Below are 20,730 nucleotides of genomic sequence, written 5' to 3' on the forward strand. Positions count from 1 at the left end.
CTCCGCCTCCCGGGTTTACGCCATTCTCCTGCCTCAGCCTCCCGAGTAGCTGGGACTACAGGCGCCTGCCACCTCGCCCGGCTAGTTTTTTGTATTTTTTTAGTAGAGACGGGGTTTCACCGTGTTAGCCAGGATGGTCTCGATCTCCTGACCTCGTGATCCGCCCGCCTCGGCCTCCCAAAGTGCTGGGATTACAGGCTTGAGCCACCGCACCCGGCCCAAGCCCTGTTTTAATCTTCACTTTAAGTAATGAGAAACTGAGGCCCAGAGAGGGCAAGGATTTGCCCTAGGTCACACAGCAGAATCTGGGCTAGAAGCCAAACTCCCAGTTCCCAGCAGCAGCCGTAAGAGGCCTGTGCGCCAGAGAAAGGCCAGAGGCAAGAGAGGACACAGAAGGAGCTGGGCAAATTGTTTTAATGTGTAACAGTAGGCCAACTGGGGAGGACAAGGCCCCAAGCCCCAGCCTTTCTCCTGATGCCCTGGGACCTGTGTGCCTGGGACATTTCCATGCCTGCCCCAAGCCCCGAGGCCCACAAGTCCCAGAGAAGAGTGGGAAAGTAAGTTGGGTAGTTGCAGCTCAGCCCCAAGAGTTCAGGGAGGAAAAAACAGGGGCTAGTTGAATTTAGCCTTGGAAAAATCCATCTCCGGATGCTGATCCATGAACCTGGAGAAAGGAAAGCAAGATGAAACAACTTCATCCTTCTCTTCTAAAGCTGTCCCTTCTCCCAGCACCCCCGGGTCAAGTCTATCTCTTTAGACCTCAGCAACACCGAGCCAGGTTGGGCAAGAGCAGTGCCCAGGGTATCTGAGACCCATTTGAGCCCTGAGGTTGGAAGCTGAGGCGCCAACACTGGCACTGTTTTCCTGTAGGTGGCAATGACCCGCCTGTTACCCCTTCCCTCCTATCATGAGCCGTGAGCCGGCCTTGCCCTCAAGATGACCTCAGCAAGTGACAAGAGTAGACAAGCCAAAGCCATAAAGCCATAAACATGGCTGGAAAGGGGGCAGGGCAGCTCCTGAGGCAGCTCAGTGATCCACTCACTGCTGTCACTGAAATCTAAGTCCCCAGGCACCCACCCTCCCCCAACCCCTCTTGCTCACTTCTTCAGAATCTCCTGTTTCTTCTGTTCGTCTGAGGTTGGCAGCCCCATGGACTTCTGTCTCTGGTCATACATCATCTTTTCCACCATGCTGCGAGTCTCACTGTCCAGGTCTGACAGCTGAGGGCAGGCAGTGACGGAATTGGTGAAGCTCTGGAAACACCTAGGCCCCTCACCCTCCTGCTGAAGCTCTCCTAACCAGCCAGGGCTCACCTTGGAATTCTCAGGGTTAATCTTCTTGGTATTGATCTCAGGGTCACTGGACACCAAGCGGCTCCACCACTCCATCTTATTGATCTGTGAAGAGAACAACCAGGGGGTGGGAGGTGGCCTGCTCTGTGCACCAGGAATCACCCCTTAACCCTTTCACAACCAAACTCTCTCCCATCCACATCCTGCACCTGAGACTCCTGCAGGCCTATACTGGGTCCAGAGGTACAAGACTCTGCCCTTCCTGCAGCTAGGGGAGACACAGAGGCAAACAGTTACAAATCAGTGTGATAACGGAAACAAGAAAGCAGAAAGGGAGATATTCATCCAGGGTGGAGGGAGAAAAGTTTGGAAGTGCCACTTGGGCTGAGCCCTAAGACACAAAGCAGTACTCCAGATTTAAAATGGGAAGAAAATTTTCTTTTCTTTTCTTTTCTTTTTTGAGATGGAGTCTTGCTCTTCTTGTCCAGGCTGGAGTGCTGTGGCACCATCTCGGCTCACTGCAACCTCTGCCTCCCAGGTTCAAGCAATTCTCTGGCCTCAGCCTCCCGAGTAGCTGGGATTATAGACATGCACCACCTACCACACCAGGTGGATTTTTCTAATTTTAGTAGAGACAGGGCTTCACCATATTGGGCCAGGCTGGTCTCAAACTCCTGACCTCAGGTGATCTGCCTGCTTCAGTCTCCGAAAGTGTTGGGATTACAGGCGTGAGCCACCGTGTGCAGTGGTGCAGTCTCAGCTCACTGCAACCTCCGCCTCCTGGGTTCAAGCGATTCTCCTGCCTTAGCCTCCCAAGTAGCTGGGATTACAGGCGCCTACCACCATGCCCAGCGAATTTTTTTGTATTTTTAGTAGAAATGGGGTTTGCCATGTTGGCCAGGTTGGTCTCGAACTCCTGACCTCGTGATCTGCCCACCTCAGCCTCCCAAAGCACTGGAATTACAGGCATGAGCCCCACGCCCAGCCTGAAAAAGTTTTTAAGCAGGGAAGTGCCAGGCATGGTAGCTCCTACCTCTCTAATCCCAACACTTTGGGAAGCCAAGGCAAGAAGATCCCTTGAGCTCAGGAGTTTCAGACCAGCCTGAGCAACATGAGACCCTGTCTCTACAAAAAACATTTAAAAATTAGCCAGGAAGGGTGGTGCTCACAGTTACTCAGGAAGCTGAGGTGGGAGGGTCATTTGAGCTCGGGAGGTCAAGGCTGCAGTAAGCCGTGATTGCGCCACTGCATTCCAGCCTGGGTTGAGTACAAGACCCTGTCTCAAAAAATAATACATTTAAAAGGCAGGGAAAGGGCCGGGAGTGGTGGCTCATGCCTGTAATCCCAGCACTCTGGGAGGCCAAGGCAGGTGAATCATGAGGTCAGGAGATTGAGATCATCCTGGCTAACACGGTGAAACCCCGTCTCTACTAAAAAATACCAAAAAAAAAAAAATAGCCAGCCATGGTGGCGGGAGCCTGTAGTCCCAGCTACTCTGGAGGCTGAGGGAGGAGAATGGCATGAACCCGGGAGGCGGAGTTTGCAGTGAGCTGAGATCGCGCCACAGCACTCCAGCCTGGGCCACAAAGCAAGTACAGAGGCATGGAGGGGTGAGTGAGGGCAGCTAGTGCCAGTCGGGCAGGCTGGGACAGGGTCTTACGTGCCCTGAGAAGTTCTCCTCAGACCCTTGGCCCTTTTCAGAGACCACCTTTATTTACTGGTGTCTGTGTTCCACCTCTCTGTAAAGGCAGTGAGGTTGAGAATGTAGGCTTCCTGAGGGCACAGATTTTCCTATGTTTTGTTCACTGTTCTCTCTCCAGCACTTAGAACAAGAACAGTACCAGGCACAGAGTAGGTGTTCAAGTATTTGATGAACTGAATCCATGTACAGACCTAGTGAAAAAGAAGTGGCTTTAGAACCTAAGACTTTCACCGGGCACGGTGGCTCACGCCTGTAATCCCAACACTTTCGGGGGCCGAGACGGGCGGATCACGAGGTCAGGAGATCGAGACCATCCTGGCTAACACAGTGAAACTGTCTCTACTAAAAATACAAAAAACTAGCCGGGTGAGGTGGCGGGCGCCTGTAGTCCCAGCTATTCGGGAGGCTGAGGCAGGAGAATGGCGTGAACCCGGGAGGCGGAGCTTGCAGTGAGCCGAGATCGTGCCACTGCACTCCAGCCTGGGCGACAGAGTGAGACTCTGTCTCCAAAAAAAAGAACCTAAGACTTTCAATTCTGACTCCACCCCTTCCCAGAGGCAGGAGCTTGGGTAAATCAGTGAACTCTTTTCCTGACTCAAGCCTGTAATCTCAGCACTTTGGGAGGCTGAGGTGTGAAGATTGCTTGAGGCCAGGAGTTCAAGACCAGCCTGGGAAATATAGTGAGACCCCCGCATCTCTACAAAAATTAATAACAAAAATTAGTCAAGCGTGGTGGTGTACACCTGTAGTCTTAGCTACTCAGGAGGATGAGGTGAGAGAATTGCTTGGGCCCAAGAGTTCAAGGCTGCAGTGAGCTAAGAAGGTGTTACTGAACTCCAGCCTGGGCAACAGAGTGAGACCTTGTCTTTAAGAAAATAAAATAGGGACAGATCTACTTTAAAGAGTGTTGTCATGGGGATTAAGATAATTCCACAATGCCCCCAGCATGGCTCCTGAGTAAAATAAGCACACATCCTCCTTTCTTCTTCTATCAACACCCCAGACTAGAAGGGCTGGGCCTCACATACCTTCTCCAGATGCACAGTCACCACCTTGCCATCCTCAATGAGCCACGAGCTCTCCTCCACCTTCACTTCGTTGTAAAGCTCCCCATCGATGACTGCTGGCTGCCCCTTGAGCCCTACCCGGAGATGCCGCCGCTGGATGTCCACCATCACATCCTTCCCTTTCAGCCGGAAGTTCACACGGAAAGGGACCGCTAGCTGCATAGGGCAGAGGCAGTCATAAGAAGCCACTAAGTGCTGCTGGTACCCCAAGGCTGGCTCCCTAAGCTTCACCTCTGGTCCCTGCCACTCACGTCCAGCTCCGACAGGGTCTGGCTCCAGCGGTAATTGGGCAGGTCTGCCCCGTTGCCTAGGTTGGGCTTCAGTTTTCCTTTGTCCTTCTCATCTTCCTCCTCCTCATCTTCCTCAGTCTCCTGCTTATAATCAGGGACACTCAGCTACTTACTTGACAAACAAGACACACATTGAACCCTCACTGGGCCAAGCCCAGGGCTAGCACTGGGCATACAGTCACAAAAGAAAAGAGATTTGGCACCTGCCCACTCCACAGAGGGGCAGATCCCAAGCCTTGGTCCACTGGGAACCAGGTAAAACGTGGTTCTGATCTCAGCCTGAGAGGAGCTCAGACTACTATACCATGTGACAAAGGATATGGCTGGGCCCACAGAACCCAGCCAACCTCAGATGGGACCTGTAATAGGCACTGCCCTTTCTGGCTCTTGGGTTTTCCTGCCATAAATGGGTTAAGGCCAGTCGGTTTTTATTTCATTTTTTTGAGACAGAGTCTTGCTCTGTCGCCCAGGGTAGAGTGCAGTGGCACAATCTCGGCTCATGGCAACCTCCGCCTCCTGGGTTCAAGCAATTCTCTGCCTCAGCCTCCCGAGTAGCTGGGATTACGGGTGCCCGCCACCACGCCTGGCTAATTTTTATATTTTTAGTAGGGACAGGGTTTCACCATCTTGGCCAAGTTGGTCTTCAACTCCAGACCTCATGATCTACCTGCCTTGGCCTCCCAAAGTGCTGGGATTACAGGCGTGAGCCACCACGCCCAGCGGGTTTTTTTTTTTTTTTAACCTGGATCCTTTGGTTCAATGTCTCTGAGTGTGATCTTAAAGTACGGGGAAGATTCCCAAAGCCGGGAGGGGAAGGATTAGGATAAGGAGGGGTATTTCAGAGAAAGCAGTAGGCAGGAGAGTTCCTGTAAGTTCCAACCTCCTGGCTCATCCCAAGTCCCTGCAGTCCATCTCACCTGCTTCCCTGGGGAGTCAAGGCTGCCGTTCTTGAGCTGGGCCTCATGATTCTCTGCATCCTTTTTCTGGAGCAAAGAGCACAGCAGTTGGCAATAGGACCTCCTGCTCAGTGCCAGTGGGGATCTGATGGGTAGAGAAGGGAAGCCCACTCTTCACCTGGTCAATCTCTAGCTGCAGCCTCTCTGCCTCTTCATCAGTTAGCTCCTTGATCTGGGGCCCTGAGGTCTCTGACTTGGCTTCCTTGGCCAGCCTGGCCGCCCGCTCTGCCTTCTCCCGCCGCTCGGCCTCCTGCCGGGCTCGTTTCTCCCGCCGGGTCTTCTGTGCCAGCTGATTGTGGTGGCTGAAAGTCTGGGTGATAAGCTGGAGAGGGAAGAAAAGCCATGAGGCATTAGAGCAGGGGACAGTGCCCCATAGCCTGGAGTCCAGCCCTGCTCTCTACCTGCTGGGTGCAAGGGCAAAGCACTGCACCCAGAACCTCAGTTTCCTCATCTGCAAAATGAGGAAAATACATCTATCTCATAGGGTTGTAATGAGAATACCTGCAAAGCAGCTGTCTCAATAAACTGGCTGTTTTAAAAAGTGACGCTTGGCCGGGCGCGGTGGCTAATGCCTGTAATCCCAGCACTTTGGGAGGCCGAGGAGGGCAGATCACACGAGGTCAAGACCATCCTGGCCTTTATAGTGCAACCCGTCTCTACCAAAAATCCAAAAAAAAAAAAAAAAAAAAAAGCTGGGCATGGTGGTGTGCGCCTGTAGTCCCAGCTATTCGAGAGGCTGAGACAGGAAAATCACTTGAACCTGGGAGGCAGAGGTTGCAGTGAGCCGAGATCGTGCCACTGCACTCCAGCCTGGTGACAGAGCAAGACTCCATCTCAAAATAAATAGATAAATAAATAAAGGAATTGGAGACTAGTCTGGCCAACATGGTGAAACCCTGTCTCTACTAACAATACAAAAAAATGAGCCAGGCGTGGTGGCGTGTGCCTGTAATCCCAGCTACTCATGAGGCTGAGGCAGGGGAATTGCTTGAACCAGGGAGGTGGAGGTTGCAGTGAGCCGAGATCAGGCCACTGTACTCCAGCCTGGGCGACAAAGTGAGACCCTGTCTCAAAAAAACAAAACAAAAAAAGTGACGCTGTTAAAAGCAAAAACTCAAGCCTCAGTCCCTCACAAGCCTTTCCTGAATTCTCAGGCCCACAATGACCAGCTCTTCTGACTAATCACTCTTACTCTTAGTGCATCGTGTCTCCAAGACCACAGTCCAGCTATGCAAGACTTGACACCACACCCAGAAAGGCCACGTTGGCAGAAAGCCAGGGAGCTTTCTTTTCTTTTTCTTTTTTTGAGATGAAGTCTCCCTCTTGTTGCTCAGGCTGGAGTGCAATGGTGCGATCTCAGCTCACTGCAACCTCTGCCTCCCGGGTTCAAGTGATTCTCCTGCCTTAGCCTCCCGAGTAGCTGGGATTACAGGAATGTGCCACCACGTCTGGCTAATTTTGTATTTTTAGTAGAGATGGGGTTTCTCCATGTTGGTCAGCCTAGTCTCAAACTCCTCACCTCCAGTGATCCGCCTCCCAAAGTGCTGGGATTATAGGTGTGAGCCACCGCGCCCAGTCAAAGCCAGGGAGCTTTCTTGAAGGAAGAGCCTGTTCACCCTCTCTCCAGCCAGCGAGCAATCAACTTCAAATCCTTTTTCTCCACTACACTTTCCCAGGTTTCCACCCCACGATGTGCTAGACAGCTTCCCTGCTACCCAAGGGCGACCCTCCACCCATACTATTGCCACCTTTCATTATTTGGCTCCTGGCCTTAGACGAGTGAACAACTTTGACTCTTTCTAAGCCTCCGTTTCCTTATCTGTCATGAGGATTGAGTATGACAGCACAAATCAAGAGCCTAGTGAGGTCCACATCACAGGGTTCCCCTGATCTGCAGCATCAGCATCACCTGGAACCTGTTAGAAACGCTAAATCTTAAGCCCCACTCCAGATCTACTGGATCAGAAATTCTGAGGTATGGCCAGGCAATCCGTATTTTTAACAAGCCCTCCTGGCCAAGTTCCATGCATACTTCAAAGTCGCACCTAGATTTGAGTTCCTGGTCTACTCTTACTTGCGTGACCCTAAGGTCATGTCTCTGTGCCTCTATCTTGTTGTTATTATTTTTGAGGCATTCTCACTCACCCAGGCTGGAATATAATCTACCTCCCTGGACTAAGGTCCCTGGGCTAAGGTGATCGATCCTCCCACTTCAGCCTCCCCAGTGGCTGAGACTATAGGTATATGCCACCATCCCTGCTAATTTTTTTATTTTTTGTAGAGACAAAGTTTCACCATGTTGACCAGGCTGGTCCAAACTCCTGGGCTCAAGTGATTCACCTGCCTCTTCTTCCCAAAGTGCTGGGATTACAAGTGTGAGTCATTACGCCCGGTCTATGTTATTATTTCTAAAAGCAGTCTTGGCCGAGTGTGGTGGCTCATGCCCATAATCCCAGCACTTTGGGAGGCTGAGGCGGGCAGATCACCTGAGGTCAGGAGTTCTTGACCACCCTGGTCAACATGATGAAACCCTGTCTCTACTAAAAATACAAAAATGAGCCAGGTGTGGTGGCACATGCCTGTAGTCCCAGCTACCTGGGAGGCTGAGGTGGAAGAATCACTCGAACCCAGGAGGCAGAGGTTGTAGTGAGCAGAGGTTGCGCCACCATCCTGGGCAACAGAGTGAGACCCTGTCTCAAAATAAATAAATAAATAAAAGCAATCTTGGCATATGTTGTTCTTTGCCTGGAATGTCTTGTCCCCACTCTCAGGTCACCTGGCAAAGCAATTCATCCTCCATGACCAGTCAAGTGTCAAAGTTTCACCTCTGGCCCAGGAACATAACCTTAGGACACTCAACTCAATGCCAACCCATACGCAGCGTGCATGTGCACACACACGCACACACCTCTAGAGGCCTTGCAGGGCACTCGCCCTGTGATCAGTGGTCAATAAACCCTTTTTCAAGCATCTCTAAGACAGAACTGCAGGGAAAGCTCTGCAGGGGCTCAAGGTCACAGAAGTCACCCACGGGCCCCCAGACCTGGAGTTCTGCTAAATGCCCTATGGATTCTCATCCATTTGATGCCAATTTCTCCTGCTATGCCCAAACCCCCTGCCCCATGCCACACCACAGTAGCTCCACACTCTACAAGGTTAAAGAACACCAAACATACCCCCTAAACCACGAATTAAACTGGTAGGGGAGGCCATTCTGCTGTTAATAGAAACCATAGGTCATAACTACGCCAGCAGAGGCTGTTCCACCACAGGGCCTTGGTCCCAAGTCCCTAGTCAGAGAGACCTTGAACTAAAGCCATTTGCCAACCAGTGGCCAAAGGGAGGTGGGAACAGGGCCCTCCCCTCTCCCAGCTCCACTGAATCATGTCACATCCCATTTGTACTGTTCCTTCCTAGCTCCTGGAGGTTAAGCAAGGGCAGAGCTAAACCATCAGGCAGAGTCAAGGCCAATCACAGCAGCCTCTGACCCCTCCTCCCATCAACTTGACCTAGACCCAGCCTCAGACAGATAACCCCAGGGGTGTGGAAGCCTACCCAGAGGCTGTCACAGACTCAAGCTTCAGTCACTGGACACATATTTGGGAACCACAGCCAACCAGGGTGGGGAGGGCCAAGCCTGTCGCTCTCCCCGAGAAGAGGCCCAGGACAGTACAGGCATGTGCCACAATGCCAGCCCTCTCAAATACTTTTCAGAAGGCAGAAGAATTTTATGAAAGAGCTGTTATTAAAATGCTAATCCAGGTCAGGGACGGGGGTTCCCATCTGTAATCCCAGCACTTTGGGAAGGAGAGGCAGACAGATCACTTGAGCCCAGGAGTTTGAAACCAGCCTGGGCAACATAGGAAGACCCTATCTCTATAAAAAATACAAAAATTAGCTGAGTATAGTGGTATTTGCCTGTAGTTCCAGCTACTCAAGAGACTGAGGTAGGGGAATTGCTTGAGTCTGGGAGGTCAAGGCTCCCATGAGCCATGATCACACCACTGCACTCCAGCCTGGGAGACAGAGCAAGACTTTGTCTCAAAAAAATAAACAAATAAATATAAAAATAAATAAATAAATAAATGCTAGCGCACTGGGGAACTACAACTGTGCAAATAAATTGAAGTTTACTGGGCACAGTGGCTCATACCAGTAATCCCAGCACTTTGGAAAGGTCGAGGCGGGCAGATTGCTTGAGCTCAGGAGTTTAAGACCAGCCTGGGCAACATGGTAAGACCCTGTCTGTACCAAAAATACGAAAATATTAGCTGGGCATGGGGGCACATGCCTGCAGTCCCAGCTACTCGGGAGGCTAAGATGGGAGGACTGCTTGAGCCAAGGAGCCGGAGGTTGCTGTGAACCGAAGGTTATAGTGAGCTGAGATTGCGCCACTGCACTACAACCTGCGTGACAGTGAGAACCTGTCTCAAAACAAAAAAACCCCTAAACAATGGGGTTTGGAGTTTCTTTTTTTATTTTTTTGAGACGGAGTCTCACTCTGTCGCCCAGGCTGGAGTGCAGTGGCCGGATCTCAGCTCACTGCAAGCTCTGCCTCCCGGGTTTACGCCATTCTCCTGCCTCAGCCTCCCAAGTAGCTGGGACTACAGGCGCCCGCCACCTCGCCCGGCTAGTTTTTTTGTTTTTTTTTTAGTAGAGACGGGGTTTCACCGTGTTAGCCAGGATGGTCTTGATCTCCTGACCTCGTGATCCACCCGTCTCGGCCTCCCAAAGTGCTGGGATTACAGGCTTGAGCCACCGCACCCGGCAGGGGTTTGGAGTTTCTAGGTTGGTGAACACATCGAGGTGTTGGGAGGGGCACACTCAGAGAGGGTGTGGAGGCTCCAGGCCCCGCCCCAATACCTAGCCCTACACAGCTATTTGGCTGTTCCTGAATTATGTCTTTTATAATAAACCAGTAACAGTAAATAAAGCACTTTCCTGAGTTCTGAACCATTCTAGCAAATTATTAAACCTGAAAAGGTGGTCATGGCAAACCCCAGTTTACAGCTGGTTGGTCAGAAATACACAAGGCAACTTGGAACTTATGACTGGTTTGTCAAGTGGCCGCCGTCTTATGGGACTGAGTCCTTAACCTGTGGAATCTGCAGTAATTCTGGGTAGTAGGGGTCAGAATTCAATTGAATTGTAGGACACCCAGTTGGTGTCCAGAGAACTGGAGAACTGGTTTGTTGAGTGGTGGAAAAACCCACACATTTGGTGTCAGAACTGCTGTGAGTAAAAACCATTCTTAGGATGCAATATGGAAAATCCAGATTGTGGGAAACTTTGCCAGGACAAACAACCATTTCTTCAGAAAACAAATCGCAAGAAAAAAAGATATCTCTTGTGTTTTATTTTTTAAATCTTTAAATTTTCTTTTGTAGGCCAGGCAGGGTGGCTCATGCCTGTAATCCCAGCGCTTTGGGAGGCCGAGGTGGGTGGATCACCTGAGGTCAAGAGTTAGACCACTCGAGTTTGAGACCAGCCTGGCCAACATGGCGAAACCCTGTCTCCACAAAAATTAGCCAGGCATGGTGGCGCATGCCTGTAATCCCAGCTACTTGGGAGGCTGAGGCAGGAGAATCGCTTGAACCCGGGAGGCGGAAGTTGCAGTGAGCTGAGATCACACCACTGCACTCCAGCCTAGGTGACAGAGCAAGACTCTGTCTCAAAAAAAAATAAATACACAAAATAAAAAAACAAAACAACCTCTGTCCTTTATAAATTACCCAGTCTCGGGTATTTCTTCACAGCAGCATGAGAGCGAACGAATACTTTGTCAGAGATGAGCTTTGGACTTGGACCTGTGGGTTAATGCAGAAATGAATTCAGACTTTGTGGGGCTGTTGGAAGGCATGATTATGTTTTGAAATGTGAGGACATGAGATTTGGGAGGGGCCAGGGGCAGAATGATACAGTTTGGCTCTGTTTCCCCACCCAAATCTCACCTTGAATTGTAATTCCCACATGTCAAAGGCAGTACCAGGTGGAGGTAATTGAATCATGGGGGTGGTTTCCCCCATGCTGTTCTCATGATACGAGTGAGTTCGCACAAGATCTGATGGTTTTATTAGCCTCTGGCATTTCCTCTGCTGGCACTGATTCTCCTGCCACTCTGTGAAGAAATGCCTTCCTCTATGATTTTAAGTTTCCTGAGGCCTCCCCGTCATGCAGAACTGAGTCAATTAAACCTCTTTTCTTTTTTTCTTTTTTGAGACAGAGTGTCGCTCTCTCGACAGGCTGGAGTGCCGTGGCACGATCTCAACTCACTGCAACCTCCGCCTCCTGGGTTTAAGCAATTCTCTTGCCTCAGCCTCCTAAGTAGCTGGGACTACAGGCGCACGCCACCACACCCAGCTACTTTTTGTATTTTTAGTAGAGCTGGGGTTTCACCGTGTTGGCCAGGATGTTCTTGATCTCCTGACCTTCTGATCTGCCGGCCCTGGCCACGCAAAGTGCTGGGATTACAGGCGTGAGCCACCATGCTCGGTCGTAAACCTCTTTTCTTTATAAATTACCCAGTCTAGGGTATAGCAGCATGAGAACGGACTAATACAGAACCCTCATGTACTATTAGTGGTAGTGTCAAATGGTGCATCTGCTATGGAAAAGATCGTGGCATTTCCTCAAAAAACTAAAAACTGGCTGGGTACAGTGGCTCACACCTGTAATCCCAGCACTTTGGGAGGCTGAGGCGGGTGAATCACCTGAGGTCAGGAGTTCGAGACCAACCTGGCCAACATGGTGAAACCCTGTCTCTACTAGAAATACAAAAATTAGCCAGCTGTGGTGGCACACACCTGTAATCCCAGCTACTCAGGAAGCTGAGGCAGGAGAATTACTTGAACCCAGGAGGCAGAGGTTGCAGTGAGCCAAGACTGCATCATTGCACTCCAGCCTAGGCAACAAGAGTGATACTCTGTCTCAAAAACAAAACAAAACAAAAACAAAACAAAAACTACCATATTATTCAATAGATTACACTGCTGAGTAATAACTACAAGAATTGAAAGTAGAATCTCAAAGATTTGTGCACCTATGTCCACAGAAGCGCTATGCACAAAAACCAAGGGGTGAAAGCAACCCAAAAGTCCATCAACAGAAGAATAGATTAAAAAAAAATTGTGGCTGGGCGCAGTGGCTCAAGCCTGTAATCCCAGCTCTTTGGGAGGCCGATTTGGGCAGACCACGAGGTCAGGAGATTGAGACCATCCTGGCCAATATGGTAAAACCCTGACTCTAATAAAAATACAAAAATTAGCCGGGAGTAGTGGCGAGTGCCTGTAGTCCCAGCTACTCGGGAGGCTGAGGTTACAGTGAGCCGAGATCGTGCCACTGCACTCCAGCCTAGGCAAGAAACAGAGCAAGACTTGTCTCAAAAAAAAAAAAAAAAAAACTGATATATACATATAATGGAATATTATTCAACCTTAAAGGGGATGGAAATCCTGTCACATACTACAATGTGGATAAATCTGTGGACATTACATTAAATGAAATAAGCCAGTCACAAAAAGATACATATTGTATGATTCCATTTATATGAAGTATCTAAAGTGGTCAACCTAGACAGAAAATAGAACAGCAGTTACCAGGAGGTAGGGGAGGGAGCAAAATGAAGTTGTTTAATGGGTACAGGGTTTCAATTTCACAAGATGCAAAGAGGTTTTACAAATATGTTTCATAATCTAAGTACACTTAACACTACTGAACTGTACACTTAAAAATGGTTAACATGGCCCAGCAGAGTGGCTCACATCTGTTATCCTAGCACTTTGGGAGGCCGAGGCAGGTGGATCACTTGAGCCCAGGAGTTAGAGACCAGCCTGAGCAACATGGTAAAACCTCATCTCTACAAAAAAATAGAAAAATTAGCTGGCGGTTGGGTGCAGTGGCTCACACCTGTAATCCCAGCACTTTGGGAGGTCGAGGCGGGAGGATCATGAGGACCATCCTGGCTAACACGATGAAACCCCGTCTCTACTAAAAAATACAAAAAAACTAGCCAGGCGAGGCGGCGGGTGCCTGCAGTCCCAGTTACTCGGGAGGCTGAGGCAGGAGAATGGTGTAAACCTGGGAGGCGGAGCTTGCAGTGAGCCAAGATCCCGCTACTGCACTCCAGCCCGGGCGACAGAGCGAGACTCCGTCTCAAAAAAAAAAAGAAAAAAGAAAACTTAGCTGGGCATGATGGCACTGGAGTCCAAGCTACTTAAAAGGCTAAAGTGGGAGGATCACCTGAGCCTTGGGGAGGTCAAGTTAAGTTGTGATCGTGCCACTGCATTCCAGTGGGTGACAGAGTGAGACTCTGTCTCAGAGGAAAAAAAAAAAAAAGGGCCAAGCGTGGTGGCTCACGCCTATAATCCCAACATTTTGGGAGGCTGAGGCAGGCAGATCACCAGGTCAGGAGTTCGAGACGAGACCAGCTGGGCCAATATTAGTGACAACCCTGTCTCTACTAAAAATACAAAAATTAGCCGGGCATGGTGGTGGGCACCTGTAGTCCCATGCTACTTGGCGAGACTGAGGTAGGAGAAATCTTTTTTTTTTTTTTTTTTGAGCGACGGAGTCTTGTTCCTGTCGCCAGCTGGAGTGCAGTGGGCGATCTTCGGCGTCACTCGCAACCTCCCAACTCCCAGGTTGCGAAGCAATCTCCTACCTCAGCTCTCGAGTAGCTGGGATTACAGGCATGTGCCACCACACCTGGCTAATTTTTGTATTTTTAGTAGAGACAGGGTTTCACAGTGTTGGCCAGGATGGTCTCGATCTCCTCACCCTCGTAAATCCACACCGCCTCGGCCTCCCAAAGTGCTGGGATTACAGGCATGAGTCACCGCGCCTGACTGGCAAGAGAAATCTCTTGAACCTGGGAAGCAGAGGTTGTAGTGAGCTGAGATGGTGCCACTGCACTCCAATCTGGGCGACAAAGCGAGACTCCATCTCAAAACAAAACAAAACAAAACAGGCAGGGTGCAGTGCCTCATGCCTGTAATCCCAGCACTTTGGGAGGCCGAGGCAGGCAGATGACCTGAGGTCAGGAGTTCGAGATCAGCCTGGCCAACATGGTAAAATCCCATCTCTACTAAAAACACAAAAATTAGCCAGGCGTGGTGGCACACGCCTGTAATCCCAGCTACTCGGGAGGCTGAGGGGGGAGAACTGCTGGAACCTGGGAGGCAGAGGTTGCAGTGAGCTGAGATGGTGCCACCACACTCCAGGCTGGGCAACAAAGCGAGACTCCGTCTCAAACAAACAAGCACACAAACAAAAAAACCAAAACAAAGGTTAAGAGGGTAAATTTTATGATGTGCTTTTTACCACACTTTTTTTTTTTCTGAGACAAAGTCTCGCTCTGTTCCCAGACTGGAATGCAATGGCATGATCTTGGCTTACTGCAACCTCCGTCTCCCAGGTTCAAGCAATTCTCCCACCTCAGCTTCTCGAGTAGCTGGGATTACAGGAGCCTGCCAACACACTCGGCTAATTTTCGTATTTTTTAGTAGAGTTGGGGTTTCACCATGGTGGCCAGGCTGGTCTCGAACTCTGGACCTCAGGCAATCCACTCACCTCAGCCTCCCAAAGTGCTGAGATTACAGGTGTGAGCCACTGTGCCCGGCCCACTATTTTTTTTTTTTTTTTTTTGAGACAGGGTCTAGCTCTGTTGCCCAAGATGCTGTTATCATGGTTCACTGCAGCCTCAAACTCCTGGGCTCCAGAGATCCTTCCACCTTGTTCTGCATAGTAGCTGGGACTATAGGCTTACACCAGCAGTCTTGGCTATGATTTTCTATTTTGTGTACAGATATGGTCTATGTTGGACCAGACTGGTCTTGAACTCCTGGCCTCAAGTGATCCCCCCACCTCAGCCTATAATTTTTTAAAAAACAAAAGAGCTGGGCGCAGTGGTTCATGTCTGTAATCCCAGCACTTTGGGAGGCCAAGGCGGGTAGGTTGCTTGAGATCAGAAGATCGAGACCAGCTTGGGCAAGACGGTGAAACCCCCACTCTACAAAAAATACAAAAATTAGCTGGGCATGCTGGGGCATGCCTATAGTCCCAGTTACTCTCAGGAGGCTTATGTGAGAGGATCACCTGAGCCTAGTGGTCGTGGCTGCAGTGAGTCATGATCATACTACTGGACACCATCCAGGATGGGCAGCAGAGTGAGACCCTGTCTCAAAACAAAACACAACAGTAAGAGAGCACTGAGGGAAATCAGAACCTTGAGTGGATGTGGATCTCTGGTAATATTTAAAGAATTAATATGCCTTTTTGGAGGAGGTAATACCATTACAGTTATGTTTTGTTGTTGTTGTTGTTGTTGTTGTTGTTTTTGAGATGGAGTTTCACTCTTATTGCCCAGGCTGGAGTGCAGTGGTGCAATCGCGGCTCACTGCAACCTCCGCCTCCTGAGTTCAAGCGATTCTCCTGCCTCAGTCTCCCGAGTTGCTGGGATTACAGGCACCCACCACCATGCCCAGCAAATTTTTGTATTTTTAGTAGGGACAGGGTTTCACCATGTTGGTCAGGCTGGTCTCAAACTCCTGACCTCAGCTGATCCACCCGCCTCAGCCTCCCAAAGTGCTGGGATTACAGGCGTGAGCCACCACGCCCGGCCCTACAGTTACGTTTTAAAACAGTAACTTTTCTTTTAGTCACACAATATTTATTTATCAAAAAATACGCCTTCAATGATATGTAAGTGGAACGCAATAGGGCAGTCCCACCGTACCCATTGGGATTCGTTCTAGGATCACTCCTCAGTGCTCATTTCTCAGGATGCTCAAGTACCTTATATAAAATGGCATTTTATTTGCATATAACCTATACGCATCCTCCTGTATACTCTCAATCATCTCTAGATTACCTAATACCTAATACAATGTAAGTGCTATGGATGTAAATAATTAGATTGTATTTTTTTTAATTTGGTTTTGTTTTTTTTTTTTCAGATGGGGTCTTGCTATGTTGTCCAGGCTGATTTCAAATTCCCGGGCTCAAGCCATCCTCCCATCTCAGCCACCCAAGTGGCTGGGATTACAGGTGTGCGTCACCATGTCAGGCTTAACTCATATTATTTTTTATTATTGTACTCTCGTTTAAAAAAATTTTTTTTCCAAATATTTTCCATCAGTGGTTGGTTAAACTCATGGATGTAGAGCCCACAATACAAAGGATCAACTGTATTTGTCCTTTTGTGACCAGCTTATTTCATGTAACACAATGTCCTCCAAGGTACATCCATGTAGTAATGGACATGATTTCTTTCCCTTTTAAGGCAGAATAACATCCCAGAACATGTCTATACCACATTCTGCTTATCCATTCACCTGCTGATGGAGCCTTTGGTTCCTTCCACCTTTTGGCTATTAGGAATAAGGAGTGAACATGGGTGTGCAAATAAATCCTCCTTCCAATTCTTTTGGGTATATACCCACAAGAATGACTGCTGGACCATACGATAGTTCTATTTTTTTAATTGTTTGAGAAACTGCCATAACATTTTCCATAGCAGATGCACCATTTGACATTCCCACCACAGTGTACAAGGGTTCCAGTTTCTCCCTATCTTTGTCAACACTTGTTATTTTGTTTTTTCTTTTAACAGATGCCATCCTAACAGATGTGAAGTAGTATCTCATTATGGGTTTTGTTTTGGAAACAAAGTCCTGCTCTGTCACCCAGCCCAGAGCATAGTGGCGTAGTGGTGCAATCACAGCTCACTGCAGCCTCAACCTCCCAGGCTCAAGCAATCCTCCTACCTCAGTCTCCCAAGTAGTTGGGACTAGAGGCGTGTGCCAAAAGGCCTGGCTAATTTTTATTTATGAGTTCCTAAATATGAAATTAACCATTAAATGTTATTCGTCCTCTGCACTGCATATTTTCTCATAATCTAGTGTTCTTCAATTGACTTAAATATGTCTCTTTTACCATTTACAAATTTTCAGCATTTGAAAAGGCAAACAGCTATCTCTTCTTTTATAGTTTCCAGTTTTCTAATCTTGAAAAGTCTCCCCCACATAAGACTACAGATTCCTAGCTTTCCTTACAGGATTTTCTTACCTGTATTTTATAGAGTATGACAGATGGTAAATTTTGGTTTTCTTTTTTTTTTTTTTTTTTGAGACGGAGTCTCGCTCTGTCGCCCAGGCAGGAGTGCAGTGGCCGGATCTCAGCTCACTGCAAGCTCCGCCTCCCGGGTTTACGCCATTCTCCTGCCTCAGCCTCCCGAGAAGCTGGGACTACAGGCGCCCGCCACCTCGCCTGGCTAGTTTTTTGTATTTTTTTTAGTAGGGACGGGGTTTCACCGTATTAGCCAGGATGGTCTCCATCTCCTGACCTCGTGATCTGCCCGTCTCGGCCTCTCAAAGTGCTGGGATTACAGGCTTGAGCCACTGCGCCCAGCCAAATTTTGGTTTTCTAACCAAAAAAAAATCCACGTAGCAGCATGACTTATTGCATCATGCTTTGCCTAATGAACTGAATTACCACATTAGACACATTAAATCCTCATAAATGCTAGACTTTATTTCAGGATTCTCTAGTCTGCTTCACTGGTCCATTTTTCTCTTCTTCTATCAATACCATATTGATTAGATCACTATGGCTATATTCAAGTCTACAATTCCTAGACCAAAAGCTATAAAAACTAAAAGTGCTTTTGTAATTTTTTGTAAGTTTGCAGCATCAGGTATTCTCTACAGAAATATTAATGTGTTTTGTTACAGGATGCAGCTCCTGGCCCTGGGATTGGATTATTATATATAATGCACATATGCACTGTATTGCCTTCCTGAAATCCAAATAATTTTAAATACCAAAACACATGTGGCCCCAGGGGATTCTGAAGTGGATTGTGGTCTTTTGTCTTTTTTTTAATCCTTGTAACTTCCTTTGAGGTAAGGATTACTCCCTCTTACAGTTAAGCAAAATTAGAGGCCGGGCACGGTGGCTCATGTCTGTAATCCCAGCACTTTGGAGGGCTGAGGCGGGCGGATCACGAGTTCAGGAGTTCAAAACCAACCTGACCAACACAGTGAAACCTCCACTGTACTAAAAATACGAAAATTAGCCGGGCGTGGTGGCAGGCACCTGTGATCCCAGCTACTCAGGAGGCTGAGGCAGAAGAATCACTTGAACCCGGGAGGCGGGGGTTGCAGTGAGCTGAGATTGCTCCACTGCCCTCCTGCCTGGGTCATAGAGCAAGACTCTGTCTCAAAAGAAAAAAAAAAAGAAAAATTAGGTAGTCCCAGCACTTTGGGAGGTTAAGGCAGCCGGATTGCACCACCGTGCTCACGCCACTGTGCTCCAGCTGGGACAACAGAGCAAGACTCTGTCTCAAACAGACACACACACACACACACACCAAGGGTGCATCTCTCTCCCTTCTTACAGCTATTCATCCTTCATATGTGAAGCATCACTTCCTCACAAAGTCTTCTCTGAGCCCCCAACCTAGGTTAGTTTTATGTTCCCAGGGCTTCTGCCCCAACACCCACTACTTTTTCACTGCTTGTTTTTTTTTGTTTTTGGCTACACTGTGAGATCCATGAAAACAAAGAACAAATCTGTATTCACCTCTGCGATCCCAAAGGGTCTGATATAGCACCTAACACAATCCAAAGTGTTAAGTGCGGTGGCTCATGCCTGTAATGCCAGCACTTTGGGAGGCCGAGGCGGGCAGATCACCTAAGGTCGGGAGTTTGAGAACAGCCTAACCAACATGGTGAAACCCGTCTCTACTAAAAATACAAAATTGGCCAGGCATGGTGGTGCATGCCTGTAATCCCACCTACTTGGGAGGCTGATGCAGGAGAATCACTTAAAACTTGGGAGGCAGAGGTTGCAGTGGGTCGAGATCATGCCATCGCACTCCAGCCTGGGCAACAAGCATGAAACTCTGTGTCAAAAAAAAAAAAAAAAAAGCAAAGCAAAGAAAAAATAAATGACTAGCCCCAAAAGCTATAAAAACTAAAAGTGCTTTTGCATTTTTGGTAAGTTTGCAGCATGAGGTATATACAGGTAGTCTGACCCATAGAAAAGCCAGAGGTGTTAGTGACAATACAGAAAGAATATCTGAGCTAGAAGGGGTCTACTTTCTCCCATTTTACAGATGGAAAGATGGAAAGAAGGAGAGCATTGCTGGGAACTCGACTAAGTAACATAGCTAGACCAAGAACCTGGGACTCCTACTGTTAGGTAATGTGTCTATGACAGAGTGGCCTCAAACCTTCAGGACACATTAAAGAGTTTACCAACTTGTTAGAATCCTGAAGCCACAGAAACAGTTTGCAAAGAACATCTCCTTCTTATTATGTCTCTTATTTATGTCTATTATAAAGATAATGGCGCCAGGCGTGGTGGCTCACGCCTGTAATTTCAGCTACTCAGGAGGCTGAGGCACAAGAATTGCTTGAACCCAAGAGGCGGACATTGCAGAGAACCAAGATTGCACCATTGCACTCCAGCCTGGGTGACAAGAGCGGGACTCCATCTCAAAAAAAAAAAAAGAAAAGAAAAAAAAGGGCCAGGCACGGTGGCTCACGCCTGTAACCTCAGCACTTTGGGAGGCCAAGGCAGGTAGATCACCTGAGGTTGGGAGTTCGAGACCAGCCTGGCCAACATGGTGAAACCCCGTCTCTACTAAAAAGTACAAATATCATCCAGGTATGGTGGCGCATGCCTGTAATCCCAGCTACTTGGGAGGCTGAGGCAGGAGAATTGCTTGAACTCGGGAGACGGAGGTTGTGGTGAGCCGAGATCACGCCATTGCACTACAGCCTAGGTGACAGAATGAAACTCTGTCTCGAAAAAAAAAAAGATAACAGCTAAGTGAGGTAGAATCCTCATGATATAACAATTTTCAAAAGTATAATTACAACCTTAAGGAATCAGAAAGAAGTTCAAGGTCTCAGAATCAAGACTACAAAACACAAACCCTTAAACTCTGAGTCACAGCATCTGGGAAGACATGGCTCTGAGTATTTCTAAATTTATTTCTAAGCATCAGTTTCTAGTATCGGCCCAGTCTCATCTCCTAGGTAATTAGTTAAAACCTCCTCAGGCCGGGTGCAGTGGCTCACACATGTACTCCTAGCACTTTAGGAGGCCAAGGTGGGTGGATCACTTGAGGTCAGGGGTTCGAGAACAGCCTGGCCAACATGGTGAAACCTCATCTCTACTAAAAATACAAAACTTAGCCAGGCATGGTGGCGCCTGCCTGGGAGAATGAGGCACAAGAATCACGTAAACCCAGGAGGCGGAGGTTGCAGTGAGCCGAGATTATGCCACTGCACTCCAGCCTGGGTGACAGAATGAGACTCCATCTCAAAAAAATAAAATAAAATAAAATAAAATAAAATAAAATAAAATAAAATAAAATAAAATAAAATAAATAAAAGTAAAATAAAACCTCCTGGCCGG

At 48.4% G+C, this 20,730-nt stretch overlaps 1 protein-coding gene across 4 annotated transcripts in view; it reads right to left on the bottom strand.

Moving 5' to 3' along the window:
- Positions 1–396: 396 nt before the first annotated feature.
- NUDC (nuclear distribution C, dynein complex regulator) overlaps positions 397–20,730 on the bottom strand; it is a 24,268-nt gene continuing 3,934 nt past the window's right edge. For 2 of the 4 annotated variants that reach the window (XM_017856349.1, XM_017856347.1), the window contains exons 3-9: positions 5,426–5,629; positions 5,269–5,334; positions 4,313–4,432; positions 4,023–4,217; positions 1,314–1,397; positions 1,102–1,220; positions 397–664 (exon numbers count right to left, since the gene is read on the bottom strand). In XM_017856349.1, coding sequence (XP_017711838.1) covers positions 613–664; positions 1,102–1,220; positions 1,314–1,397; positions 4,023–4,217; positions 4,313–4,432; positions 5,269–5,334; positions 5,426–5,629 — 840 coding nt within the window. In that variant the 3' untranslated portion in view covers positions 397–612. Of the gene's footprint in view, positions 665–1,101; positions 1,221–1,313; positions 1,398–4,022; positions 4,218–4,312; positions 4,436–5,268; positions 5,335–5,425; positions 5,630–20,730 lie in introns of all 4 variants that reach the window. The other 2 variants (XM_017856348.1, XM_017856346.1) reach the window with 1 other exon arrangement.

Source organism: Rhinopithecus bieti, unplaced genomic scaffold, assembly GCF_001698545.2.
Source record: "Rhinopithecus bieti isolate Rb0 unplaced genomic scaffold, ASM169854v2 scaffold_41082, whole genome shotgun sequence".
Lineage (NCBI taxonomy): Eukaryota > Metazoa > Chordata > Mammalia > Primates > Cercopithecidae > Rhinopithecus > Rhinopithecus bieti.